General features: G+C 37.9%; 1 protein-coding gene across 3 annotated transcripts; it reads left to right on the top strand.

Moving 5' to 3' along the window:
- The first annotated feature begins 2,123 nt into the window (after window positions 1-2,123).
- iqce (IQ motif containing E) lies at window positions 2,124-13,566 on the top strand. 3 transcript variants are annotated; one of them, XM_023334633.1, is made up of 21 exons: window positions 2,124-2,483; window positions 2,917-2,958; window positions 3,074-3,119; window positions 3,200-3,349; window positions 3,492-3,584; window positions 3,751-3,821; window positions 4,672-4,785; window positions 4,872-4,922; window positions 5,011-5,081; window positions 5,164-5,236; window positions 5,344-5,384; window positions 5,958-6,109; window positions 6,342-6,397; window positions 6,481-6,710; window positions 7,581-7,688; window positions 8,688-8,952; window positions 9,046-9,132; window positions 9,573-9,688; window positions 9,765-9,856; window positions 12,562-12,636; window positions 12,769-13,566. In XM_023334633.1, exons 1-21 carry the CDS (start codon window positions 2,412-2,414, stop codon window positions 12,891-12,893), a joined length of 2,130 nt encoding a protein of 709 aa, XP_023190401.1. In that variant the 5' UTR covers window positions 2,124-2,411; the 3' UTR covers window positions 12,894-13,566. The 3 variants fall into 3 exon arrangements, with proteins under 3 accessions (XP_023190401.1, XP_023190400.1, XP_023190402.1); XM_023334632.1 differs by having other exon boundaries at window positions 5,955-6,109; XM_023334634.1 differs by lacking the exon at window positions 2,124-2,483 and adding an exon at window positions 2,811-2,828 and having other exon boundaries at window positions 5,955-6,109.
- Window positions 13,567-13,778: the final 212 nt, after the last annotated feature.

The raw sequence follows: 13,778 nt of genomic DNA, 5'->3' as shown, positions 1-13,778 counted from the left end.
ACACAGATGCTACGCTACCAAATAGCTACTCTGTAGCCAAGCAGAGGATACTTGGATTAAGAAGGAGGTTCGTAAATGACCCTCGACTTCATAAGGAATATTCAAGTTGCCTCCAGGATGTTATTGAAAAAGGTTATGCCGAGCAAGTACCAGATCAACAGTTGAAAGGTACAGTTGGGAAAGTATGGTACATTCCTCACCATGGTGTTTTTCACCCAAAAAAGGGTTCGTTACGAGTGGTGTTTGATTGTGGAGCCACTTATCAAGGAACATCATTAAATAAAGAACTACTACAAGGTCCGAACCTTACCAGTTCCTTACTTGGAGTACTCCTTCGCTTCAGGCAGGAGCCTGTAGCATTCATGGGTGACATTCAGGCCATGTTCCATCAGGTGAAGGTTGCAGAACAAGACAGGGATTTTCTGCGCTTTCTCTGGTGGCCAGAAGGAGACCTCAGCAGAGAACTGAAAGTCTACAGAATGACTGTGCACTTGTTCGGAGCCGTTTCATATCCAAGCTGTGCTAGTTATGCACTAAAGAAAATTGCAGATGACAACAAAGATGATTTTTCTGATCAAGCTGTTCTTGCTGTCAAGCAAAACTGCCTGATGAGTTTGGGTTCAGAGGAAAAGGCCATAAAAATGGTGAATGAATTAAATGCTCTCTGTAAAAGAGGTGGCTTTCAGTTGGAGAAATGGATCAGTAACAGTCGAGCAGTGTTGCAGTCTATCCCAGAAGAACACTGGGCAAAGGATTTAAAAGAGCTCAACTTGGATCAAGATGACCTCCCAGCTGAAAGAGTTTTAGGTCTACTGTGGTGTGTCGAGTCAGACTCCTTCAAATTTAAGATTGAGATGAAACATCAGTCTCCAACCAGACGTGGCATGCTGTCCATCACCAGTTCAGTATACGATCCTTTGGGTTTTCTGTCACCAGCCATCCTACCTGCTAAGATGATGCAGCAAGAGCTCTGTAGGAGGAGCTGTGGATGGGATGATGTCATCCCACTGGATAAAAGAAAAACAAAAAAGAAGAAAAAAGAAAAAAAAAAAAAAAACAGAAACAAAATTTGAAATCTGGAGATGTCGTTATCATCAAGGATTCATCTGCCCCACGTGGCTCCTGGCCTCTTGCTAAAGTAATATCGGTTTTCTGTGATAAAAAAGGCATGGTGCGATCTGTAAAACTGCAGACAAAGAACAATATTATTGAAAGACCTGTTACCAAACTTTGTTTGATACAAGGGGTGTAAATCAACAGATATGTATTCACTGGCTCCTATTGTTATTGTATAATTGTTATGTATGCCTGCCATAACAATTAGGGGCCGGTGTGTAGGAGCAGATTATGCCTTTCTGTATTCTAAATGGTTTGGGTCACATGATCTGTCAGCTGTCTATTTAGGTAGCATGCGGTGTTGATGAAGACAGGTGTGTTCCACCCGAAAGGGGGAAACAATTTTTGACCGCAACACAAACGCAACGCAATATTAACGTGACGCAATGCTATTGAATTAATGCTGTGTGGATCGCTGGAACTATGTTAGATGTGTTATTGACAACATGTTAGAGGAATGACTTGTTGTACAAAGGAAATAAGATGATGATTGCCGAGTCATGGAAATAAATGGATTAACTGGACTAACATCAAGGACGGCTCTCATTTAAATCAGCGGATAAGTGATCGGCGTGTCAACTTTACCCCGGTGTACCACCTCAGGGGCTTAAAGCTTTGGCTTAGCCTCTACAATCACTATTCATGCTGCTATGATCTCAATAAACTAATTCTTCGCATTCTTTCATCTCACTTTCTAGTTTGATTTAATCTATAATGAAATCTGAATCACTGAATCACTCCTCCTTTAACCCAAACATTCAGGCTAGTTTGTGTCTTAGCACAATCAGCTGTGTCCCTCCACCCACAACCGACCCGCCGGCCGAATCAGATCCTTAAGGAAATATGAACTTTTGTTTTTGCCAGGTAAATTGAATGCCTATTGTCGGAACCTCACGGGAAGTAGAAATCCATTAGTCAAGTGTTTGTTTAAAATGTGTTATTTCATGAATTTGGTAATGCTTTTAATTTGAAAATGCTTTTGTATAACTTCCGGCAGTGCTCTGGCTCTCAGCTAGCTTAACTGAGAAATAGCAACCGTGTTGCTACACCGCTGAGAAAACACAAACAAGACGGCGGCGCTTTAACGAACATGAACGAATGCACGTCTTATTCCCGGAGAAGATTTTTTTATTTTCTCGAAAAAACATTTTAAGATGTAGTACAACGAGCATGTTATCTGAACTCTCGTGATCGACCAGAGGACCCAGCTGAGTAAAATACTTTCGACTGAAAAAGGATGGATATCTTACGAGAAGCAAGAGTTTTGATACTTACTTGACATCAGTTTACCAGTTATGTTCAGTGCAACTCACAAAATGTCTTTGGAGGAGAGTGATGTCCCAACTGATGAGGACTGTGAAGAGCTGGTGAGTCTTTTACACCAAAAAACACAACTGTTATCTGTCCATTTTTAATCTTATACTTAAACTTGTGAGATTTTTCTGTAAAATCCAGCCTGACGCCTATCCATGGTTGGTTTTCCTACTAGTTAGAATATTTTATTGTAAATTCCTATTTAGTCGACATTACCTAGCCATTAGCAAACATTGACGTGCACATACTTTCTCTAAATAATAAAATAGTAATCTGTCTAACAGATTGTTTGCTACATTCTATTAGACATGTTTGCTAATATGTCCTCTAAATATTCTAAAACACATTTACAGTCGGGAAAATACAAGTGTTGGATTCCTTAAGCCTCGTGTTTTAAGGTTTGAAACAACCTGAAATGTTTTGAAATATACATTTGTCTTCTGACATTTTTTTTGTGACTATTTAGCCTTGTTCTATTTTTTGTAGGTGGAGGAAGGTTTCACTCTCCCTCCTGATATTTCAAGCAAGGTAAACTATATTTTTCTGGTTTATTAACCCCTTATTTTTTGTAAAAAGAAAAAAAAAGAGGCTTTAGTTTGAAACATATGCCTTCATCCTATTTCCAACACCTCATGTTTATTAGAGAACATCGAGGAAAAAGTCTACTGGGAGGCCTTCACCTTCTCCCAGTAAGAAAGCTTGAGTTAATTTGAGACCGTTTACAGTGACTGTAACAACACACTCAGCTGCATCCTTATGGCATTTTCAGGGTCTCCATATCTCTCCAGCCTGAATATGAACTCCAAAAGAGCAGCAGTGGCAGCCTGGAGACTGCCGAGGCCCTCCTTAGGGGACACTAGAGGCAACACTTCAAGGGAGCATCGCTCAGCTCACCTCACGTCCCTCAGCAACGGCCATGGTAGGCTCCATTTTAAAAACCCAGCTTCTCCTCAGAAGAGAGTTTTTCTCAGAATAGGTGGGAGAAAATGTAGTGCAACCTGACAAAAGGCCCCTTCCAATTTCTTTTGTTCTTTTAACTTTTGTTTTCTCTGCACTCTCAGGTGTGTCGTACCTGGTGAGTCTAGAGTCTGCTGACAGTTCACAGCTGCTAAAACAGAAATCAAGCTTAAAGAAACACCTTTCTGCATCTAATGGTAAGAGCCTGTTCATAAGTTTGCAAGCTGTGGAGCTGGAGGTCAAATTTTGTTAGGAAAGTAATAATAACAATATCACAAGTTTTTAAGTCAGTATTTTGCAATTGCAAATATTGCTTAGAGATTTCTTCGTTTTGATTCTATGCACCTATTTAATGTTTTGCAGGGTTTTCTATAGCTGCTGGTGACTCTCAGGATAAAGACAGCATGTATGATGAGATTATTCGCCTCAAAAAGGTAAAGGTCAATCAATCAAGTTTATTTGTATCGCACATTTCAGCGATGGAGTCGGGGAGAATATGTGAGCTAAAAATCACAACACTGACAGACATTACTTCACTGGAGATGGAAGAAATGAAAATGAACAAAGTTCCTGATCATTAGGAAGTGAGCACAAGCTTTTACTGTTGCCGGTGTTTTAATGTGACATATGTTTTGATGTTGGGCATTATTAAAAGGAAGATTTCCTTTGAAAAATATTAAACGAGATTCTTAGTTTTGGATATAATGTTTGTGTTTAAAAAAACATGAGGGGGAAACACTTTTGAACCTTTTATGACACTGATGTTCTGTTGAACCACCACAGTTTGTTTAATGTGCGTATTAAAGTTATTTCCAGCTTTAGACAGTTTTTTTGTCAACCAAATTATATTTCTATTGATCAATTTAGTATTTTCTTTGACATATTAAACATATTGTGTGGTTTTGTACATATTTATATATGAATATTTTTGAATTTAGTGGCTTTATAAAGGAAAGTTAAAAAAACAAACAAACAAAAAGAACCCAATATTTTCTTAGAAACTTTTGTATATACTTTGAATAATTAATTAAGAATACTGTACTGTTTGATAACTAGGAGCATTTGTAATATAGGTTTGATTGAATTTAAATTATTTTTGTAATTCGTCTTGAGATGACTTTGCTGTGTAAATAAACTGAATTGAATTGAAAGTGAATTCCAAAAAGTCGGGCCATTTTTCTGCTTTTCAATGATTTGTATGTAGTTTCCGTAGCGATGGCTAGATTGTTTTAGAATGGTCTGGATTTGCATACGTATTTATTTTATGTTGTGTTTTGTGGTCAGAGTCTACAGGCTCAGAAGTCTGACAACCAGCAAATGAAAGTCAAACTGCGTCGCCTGGAGGAAGATGGTGCTAAAAGAGAGAAACAAATAGGAGAACTTTTAGACCCCACAAAAGTAGGATCACAGAATTGTTTTTAAATTTCACTATGAATGCCTTTTTTTTTTTTTGGATTCTAAAAATGTTCCTTCAATGTTGGTAGGGCTCTGAATACATTCGTAGTTTGGTCGACAAGAGAAAGGAGGGGAGTGTGGTGAGTTTGTCCATTTTGCTGGTTAATGTATGAAACATGTCTTAAAATATATTCATCCATCTTTTAAGATCAAATATTTTCCTTCTAGATTGTCAGTGGCCTGAAGCAGAGAATCCTAAAGCTGGAGCAGCAGTGCCGAGAGAAGGAAAACTCTTTAAGGTAAACTGGTTCTTTATTTCACTGTGATTGTACTGCTGTCTTTAGACCTGCAATATTTTTGGCTTATTCCTGTTTTCCATAGTAAACTCCAAAGTGAGTTGAGGACCACCAACCTAGAGGAGCTGAAGATCACTGTAGAAACATACCTGAAGGAGGTAATACTGCTTTATTAAATATTATTAAATTTGTTCAGATTTAAGTGAAGTGTAACAGAGGCTGTTAAAAAATAATTTAACAATGTTTTGTGATTCTCATCTTTCAGATTGAAAGATTGAGGATAATTTTAGATGCTGCAGAGAAAAGGTGTGAGCAACTGAAACACAAACAATCTCTTTCTTGGGAATTCATCGTGTTGCAACATAACATACACTAATGTTTTATAAAGCTGTTCTGAAGCTAACAAATGGGGCCAACGTCTTAATGACTGCATCAGGAATCCAACATGATCAGGATTTTGTGACAAATTTCCAGTTTCTGGAAATATTTGACCTGCTGATATAAATGTAAGACTGATGCTGACTGATATTGGTTCCCTCTGCCATGAGGGGCCAAATGTAAATCTGAGATTTCCAAAAGGCCCTCAGCCTTTCCAAATAATGCATTTTCATTGACATTTTGAAAGGACAATACAGCCACCTCTTTGTACTACATTTATTCTTCTTGTAATCTGCTGTAAAGTCTTTCTTTCTCTGGCTCTTTTGGTGACATTAATGTAGTGCGTTCAGTGGTCACTAAAGATTTGCCGTCCAGTCACTGGTTAGGGCTGATTTAGCAAATATGCTACTTTCTGACCACCGGGCCATTCCTGTGTGATTGTCATGTGGCGAATATAAAACATGTGCTCATTTCAGTCTCCTTCTGTCCGTTTGTCAGCAGCAGTCGAGCAGAGAGTAAATGTTCTCAGAGGCAGCAGAAAGCTTTAAGCTCCACCGTTCATCGCTTGACTGAAAACATGAAGCATCTCCAACAGGAAAACGCGGCGCTCAGAGAGGAGCTCAACACGGACGATCCTGCTGCAGGAATTAAAGGTCTTTGCTTTCTCATCTCATCTTTATGCAGCAGCTCCCATAATAACCTTTATTATGTTTTTCAAAACTTTGTTCTTTTTCTTTGTAACTTTGCAATCTAAAACATCCATTAGCTGCATTTTTTTTCTCAACATATTCAGTATAAAATCAATAAGAAACCATGAATCATTGCTACATTATAATTACATTTGTACTGTAATTATAAGAGGAACATATGTGTCTGTGACTATAGGTTACAGAGAGTGGAGTAGACAAAGGTTGTTGAGGAGACTGTTAGAGGTGGACAGGGTAAGAGGAAGCTCTAAGTAATTGTTTATGTACAGTTTGAGGCTTCGAAGCATTAAACACTCTCACACTGTCCTGTGTATCAGAGGCTGGAGAGCAGCAGAAGACACGCCCAGTCAGTAAAGAGCAGAGCCACGTTCAATAAGGAGGCCCAGGCTATGCCTACAGAGGTCCCAGGGTTTCCCCTGGCAATAGATGCAGTGGTCTCCATGGGAACAGTCACTGAGCAAAAACCAGAGGTTTCTGCTCTGAGGGAACGCCTCGGCCAATTGGAGGAGGAGAGGGCGGAGCTTCAAGAGAATCTGTCCAGTCAAAGGTGAGTAAGTATTCAGTTTGATAAACAACAAATCTGCTTAATTAATAAACAAAATGTATGGCATCAGCCTAAGAAGGATTTTAGGGAGAAGGACCAGGTTTTACTGGATTTTGACATTGATAAGCCTAAATAGAAAGCTTTTACACCAGGTTATTGAAAAATTGTTTTACTTTCTTTTACATTATGTTGGGGAAAAATAGGGAATATAGTACTTTGTTTTCATAAACAAAATATGTTCTGTGACAAGTGCAAATACGCAGATGATTTAACAGTGAAAAGCTGGAGTAAACCAACCACACTAACATGATGTCACTGGCTAATTGAAGGAAAATATTCCTCTCTCAAGTTATTCTTGAAAGTAACAGAAAAAAAAACAAAAAGGAGAGAAGCTGTGGCCTGGTAGAAATGACTAAAGAAACTGAAAAGTGTTTGCTTTTGTCACTTATTAGGTCTTGATCAGAATAGAGAAAATCACATGGCTATGGAATAAGTTTACAATTTGAATTTAATGTTGTGCCCTTCAGTATTTTGATGTGAGTAGACTTGCTGACTAAATGCACACTCATTCAAAAACATCAAGTGCTTTTTGCAAGTAAAACTTGCTAAAAGTTTGACTTGAAAAATAAATTGCCTTCTTCTGAACACTGGAAAGCATTGTTTTGTTTAATTATTTGTGGGACCTGCAGATAATAAGAAGAGATGACTGTAGAGGCAGGTACAGGTTAACCTTTGCATGCTAACGCCTGAAAATCTTTAAATATTGAAATTTGAAGGAATACTGAGGGGAAGTAGTTTATTTGCAATGTTTTCTTTTTTTCCCCAGCAGCTGAATAAATCAGTTTTGTGTTTTGTATTTGTTTGTGTTTTCAGTGATGAAGTGATGCAGCTGAGGAGAGAAAGAGATGAGCTGGCAGAAGAGATTGAGCGACTGAAAGCTAAACACAAAGAACAACTGGACAGAGTGGAACAGCAGCATCGGTGTGTTTGTAATCATGTACTGTGTGTCACGATGGGCCAATCAACCAGCAGCCACACAGAGCTGCAGGGCAAACACTGGAGACAAAAGTCTGCCACACTCATTACATTAAAACTGAAATATCAAGTGTTTTTTCCCTGTATGTGCATCAACAAACAGCATCTTTTTAAAGCAATGTGTTTTGAACATGTAGTTGTGAACATCATACTTTCAGAATCCACATCATAAAAACTTTATTTACAGAAGTGATCCGTGTGGCAACCAATAATGCGATAACTGGATGTTTATGAGGATGTTTTTTAGCCAATCACGTGTCGACATTTTTGCTAATACCTGTAACACATGTACCTGATCACAATTCTCTTTCTGAATTCTAACATGCACCACTAAATGAACTTCCAAACAATATTTCTCAAAGGATGACAATAAAAATTCACACATCTAAGCTAATTAACAATTTTATGAAAACAGATGTGGTGCAGTAATTAAGAAATCCAGGCCTACTAGTGGAATTAATACATTTTCAATGGAATTTTTTTCTTGTAAATGTTTCTCCAAAAATGTTATGACTTCTTAATGGTTCACAGAAATATTAATATTGGCAGGCTGTTGTGTTACTAGCTTCCTTAATATAATTTAAAATGGCCAGAATTGACAGGTATTGCCAAGTAATACACCATTATTACATTATTGATCACTACCACTGGTTTAATATTAGGACTACTAAATAATAAGAAAATATTTAACTGTTACACTATTGCTGAAATTAGATTTTAACCCATAGTTTTCTTACTTTTTTTCTTTCTTTACATCACACAATTTTCCCCATCAGCTCTTAGCTTTAGCATTCCAACCAATAGAAACATACTTCAGGCATTAAACTCCACTCTGTGGCTACTATGTTGCCGTTGCTTGCCATCATATGAAATAGCACACCTGCTCTGACTACCTCTTCGTTGTTTTTATCTGTTCAAATATAGATTTACTGTTCTTTTTTCTAGACAGGAGTTGGAGCAGTTATTGACAAGGATTCAAACTTTGGAGGACAGAAGCAAACTCGTACAGGCTGAGGTGAGCTCACCTTCTGCAGTGAAGGAGCATCCTGAGGCTCAGCGCAGAGAAGGTCAGGAGGGGGAAGAGGAGAGGCCTGCTGGGCACCAGGAGGAGGAGGAAGGAGAGGAAGCACTGAGGATAGATGCAGAGATGACAAACAAAGAAAAGGCAGCTTTGATCATTCAGAGAAACTGGAGACAGCATAGACAGAGGGTAGGTAACACTATGGTCGTGTAAAGGAAGTCACTGATGGCTAAGAGAAGTATTATATAAGAAACAGGGTTTTCTTCTGTGTTCTGTGTGCAGGACGTTGTGATGTTACAGTCAGTGATAAGGAGCCATCTCTTCAGAGATTCGTGGCTGAAAGATTTTCTAAAAAACACAGAGAAAAAGGTGTTTCACCACACACACACACAGACCTTTTACAAAGCTATTCATGCCACTTGAACTTTTCCATATTTTTACAAACTGTGTATTTTCATGTCATTCCATGAGATGTACCAACAAAAAGTAGGGAATAATGTGAAGCAGAAAGAAAAGGATACGTGGCTCACACACTCAGTGTGAACTGCATTTGTATTCTACTCTGATGTCTCTAAATAAAATCCATTACAGCTAGTGAATGGGTGAATGACTGACTGTAGTGTAAATCACTATAGAGTCCTAGCACTGACAAGGCACTATGCAAGTGTCGGCCATTTTATCATTTATGTTTTGTGCTGAAAATATTCAGTTTCAGTACACATAAAACAACCACTAGATGGCGCTAAAAGGCATTCATGGAGATTTGTTTTATCTCCTGCCCATGTTCATGTTCATCTTCTTTTTTTCAGTCAGACGTTTCCTTAAACAGCAAAACTTCTGGTGGACGACTGGATGTTGCTGCTTTGACATTGATTCAATCTGCCTTCAGGGGACATTTGGCTCGTTGTAGGATTGCAATAAAGAGGTTGCTCATTTTTTACACAGAATTTTGAACAATTTCAGCCAAAATATTTTTTAGAATATTTTTGCCTGTGCTTCAGCTCAGGATTCGCTGTGCCTTCTCCAACTGAAAACTGTCCACCTGCTACGGTACCAGGAAGTGCTGGTTTAACAGATTCTCCCAGGAGAAAAGGTAAGGTTGGTTCCCATATCTACAGTTTACATTCATCGGCAGTTGGACAAAACCAGTAGTAATTTCACACAGAAAGCCCCAGTTCAGCTAGGATTTTAACTTTCTTGCTGTAAAGCTCACTCTTTCTTATATGAGCTTTTAGAGAAATAGCAGCTGCTAATGTAATGTATTTGATTAACTGATCTACAGCAACCGTGGCACCTTATAAACACAAGAGATCTGGCATTTTCCTTGGCAATGCCAAGCTACAAAGATATTTTACAGACGCAATTGTCCTTGGCCATTGGTCTTGAAAGGATTGATAAATGACATTGAAACAATTTAAAATCCATCATTCAGCAAGAAAATATTTTGCCCAAGTGAGATCCATTTTAAGCAGGTTGTAATGTTTCCAGTAGTGTTCATGTCAGAAAATTAGCCCAAGGTCAGGAAGACCAACACAATGCTGAGAGAAATTGCAAGAAAAAATAAAAATCTCTCCCTCAAACTCTGCATTGTTCAGTCAGCACGTTAAAGTTTAGGACAAATATTTATCCAACAGTTTATTTGGAAGGTTTCCAACACTAAATCTAAATTAACCACTTTCCTTCTAGAAAACAGTACTTTGAGACAGATAAGAGGAAAATGAAGATAATATCTAGCATATTCTCTCATAAACCCCTCAAACTAGCTGTGATGGAGGCATGATTTATGTGTATAACATTCTGTCACTGAGAGCACAGCAAAGCGTTCTAATCTAACCTAAAGGTTAGGATGCACCGATTGCAGTTTTCTGACCTGACTAGCAGGAAAAAATAATAGCTCATCTACCATCTGTAATCATTAGTATCATTTTGGATCAATAATAGTTATTATTTATCTAATAAATGATCAAATACTTAATAGACTCCGACAGTGTTTATCTAACAGCAGAATCGTGGGCCAAACTGGGTCTTCAGCAGGGCAATTTACCCAGACAGCAGAAAATGTAGGTGAAAATGAAGGACATCTATGAGATGCAATGGCCAAGTCAAAACCCAGACATTTAACTTTTGAACTGTTTGTTCCAGAAGGTACTATAATTTGGGCCTATTTAGGGTTTTCTATAATTTTATTGTCAGTCATTGCATCTGTTTCCATGACTATATTTTTCAATCATTTTCCAGTTGCAGTAATCTCCCACACCTCAGTGTAGTTTGTGTTGTGGTTAATAATCCTGTGGAGATTCAACAGTAAATCCTCAACAGCCAACATGGGCCAGAGTCAGGAGCCTGTCTTGATTTATGCTGCTGTAAATCACGGTTCTGAACCTCCGAACTGGTCTTCATTACTCCCCTGACACCTTTATGAGTAGTGATGGATCTGTGCTCGACAGAACTCGCCCTACGCCAACCAGAGATAAAGACTGATGACGGTACTCAGCAGATCTGTGAGCCAGTAATGATTTGTAAAGATCTGTGGCTGCTGGATGGTCCAGAATGACCCTGTGAGACCTCAGGGACCTCCTGGTTCCCATAGCTGCAATCACTGAGGTGTGATCAGCATATGGCTCCACAGAGCAGAGTAGTGAGCTAAGGATGCTTTGTTCATATTTAGCCTGCCTCTGCATTTGATGCATGATTGACTTCAGTTGAGAGAGCACCGCCTGAGCAGATCTGCATAAGAGGGGGTATTTTTTTGTTTTTGTTTTTAAGAAACTGAGGGTCTAACACCAAGGTCTGTGTCCACAGGAGCCATTTAATATTCCAGGTTTCTGTGATATAAAGAACTTTGATTATAAGTTCTTTCAAAAGACTTTTCACATGCAACTTTACACTGATCTAGTACATTAAACACTGATCCACACTTAAGCTGAAGTTTGGTTCCTTAAATTAAAATACTCTTAATTTAGCTTAACTTTATTTACCATATTTTCATAATTCATTTTTAGGAAGGATGAAAATAAATACTTCAGAGTTTACCTGTATTACAGCCTTTACTGTACATGCGACAGTAAATCTGTGAACAAGATCAGACTATAGTTCCTCAGGCACACCTGAGGAAGCTCGGGTATTTCAGTGTTTGCCAGAAGATGCAGCTGATAAGAAATCTGTTGCGAACAGTGCAGTCTGTTCTGTGGAGGCTGGCTGCACCAAGTCAGCAAACTAAGTCAAAACAAGGTAATAAAAATGATTTTATGTTCTGGGGACTGCTATGGAAATTGTGCATAAAATAAAAAAAAAATGGACAACCTAGAATATCCTCTTCACGAGACGACAACAGAACAGTGTCTATAGTCAAAGGGCTGCGGACAACAGATGTCCTCACAAACATACATTAGGCTAACTTTGCAGGCTAGAGTGGGCAAGTGAAGATATGTCATGCTCATAGACTGAAAAACAAAATATAAAACAAAAAGTGCTTCAACAAAGTATTTAAGTGTGTACATACTTATGTAACAAGGTTGTTGTAGTTTTTCTTACTCTATATAATAAATGCCACATTATGAGAACATGCATATTCTTTTTTTTTAATCAGAAATACTTGGTATTTTTACAAACACCAAGTGCTTGCTGTCTGAAGCACGTCCGTATTGGACGGTACAGTTTTTTTTGTTTTGGGGGGGAGGGTTGTATTTACCTAAAATTATTTTTAAAATGCAGCCAGTTTCTACTCACGTCTCTGAGGATTTACTGCGACAGTTTAGAAATAACTGGTTATTTTTGCATTATTATTTTCTTTGTCAGGTTCTGCATCTCTTAGTAAAAATACAGAAAAGGAAGAAGACCTTCATCCTGTCTCCTGCAGACAACAAGCACAAGGTTAGAGGGTGAAAAAAAAAGATGTCAGTTTCCTCCATTTCACCGTTTTATTGACACATGAATGAACATATTATTAATAACAGTTGGGTTGGAGCAGATAGAACTTTGAAAACCTTGTCTGTTTCTTTACAGCTCAACAGGAACTTCTTTTCTCAGCAGAGGTTGATGCGGATGCTGTAGTTGAATCGGATGATTCTGATGACATTGTTGTGTCTCCGTCACGTCCATTGAGAAACAGAGAAGTCCTAATGCGCTAGCTCTTTGGGTTATGTGCATCACTGACAGCCGTCATACGCTTACTTGAAGAATCAATACGCTTTAGATGAGAATAATATTGATTACACAATATTTGCTGTCTAAAAGACTCTACACATTGAATAATCAGAATACTCTTGGGAGTCAAACTTTGTACAACGTAGAAATTTGTTGCACATAATCACTTACTATGACAGGAATGTTATAAACAGCTCCTTAGTTTTTCTTTGTGTAGCTTTGATCTAAGCAATACTCCAAACTATAAGAGATTTGTCTTCTCTGCTGTAAAAGCTGCTGCATGCTGGATCCTCATTAATCTTACAGCAGCAGCCCACATTACTGTAAATTATACTGATCATGTGTCAGCATGCCTGATATGAAATCCATAAACATGACCTCACGCTGTAAAACACTTCTGAAATTATGGTTGATCTTTGAGGAATGGCGAGAAACCCGTCGTCATCTGATGCACTGCAGAGCAAATCTGGAAATAAATTCTAGATCTCTCTGCTGCAATACTGAACTGTCATTCCAGTGCAGGATGCACAATGTGATTATGATGATAAATAAAGTTATGCTTGAAGAAAGATACTCATTTGTAAAGCTGTCAAAAAATGTTCAAAGTGCAAAGTTCTTCATAGGGGTGTGACCTAAATCAATAAAATGCTGTGTTTTTATAAATATAATTTTATATTGTTTCTTATTTTTGATTTTGAGATGGTTTTCTTTTTTTAATTTTGGTGTATTTTTTTGTTTGTTTCTATGTAAAATACATTTTTACTGTGTTCTATAGTTGTTTTTTTACTTCAAAAGGTAATTAAAAGTTTTTGTTTTCTTGTTTTTGGTTTCCAGTAATTTTTCAATTCTTATTAATTTAATCTAATGTG

This window comes from Xiphophorus maculatus, chromosome 5 (assembly GCF_002775205.1).
Source record: "Xiphophorus maculatus strain JP 163 A chromosome 5, X_maculatus-5.0-male, whole genome shotgun sequence".
Classification (NCBI taxonomy): Eukaryota; Metazoa; Chordata; class Actinopteri; order Cyprinodontiformes; family Poeciliidae; genus Xiphophorus; species Xiphophorus maculatus.
This window is presented reverse-complemented; position numbering and strand designations above follow the sequence as displayed.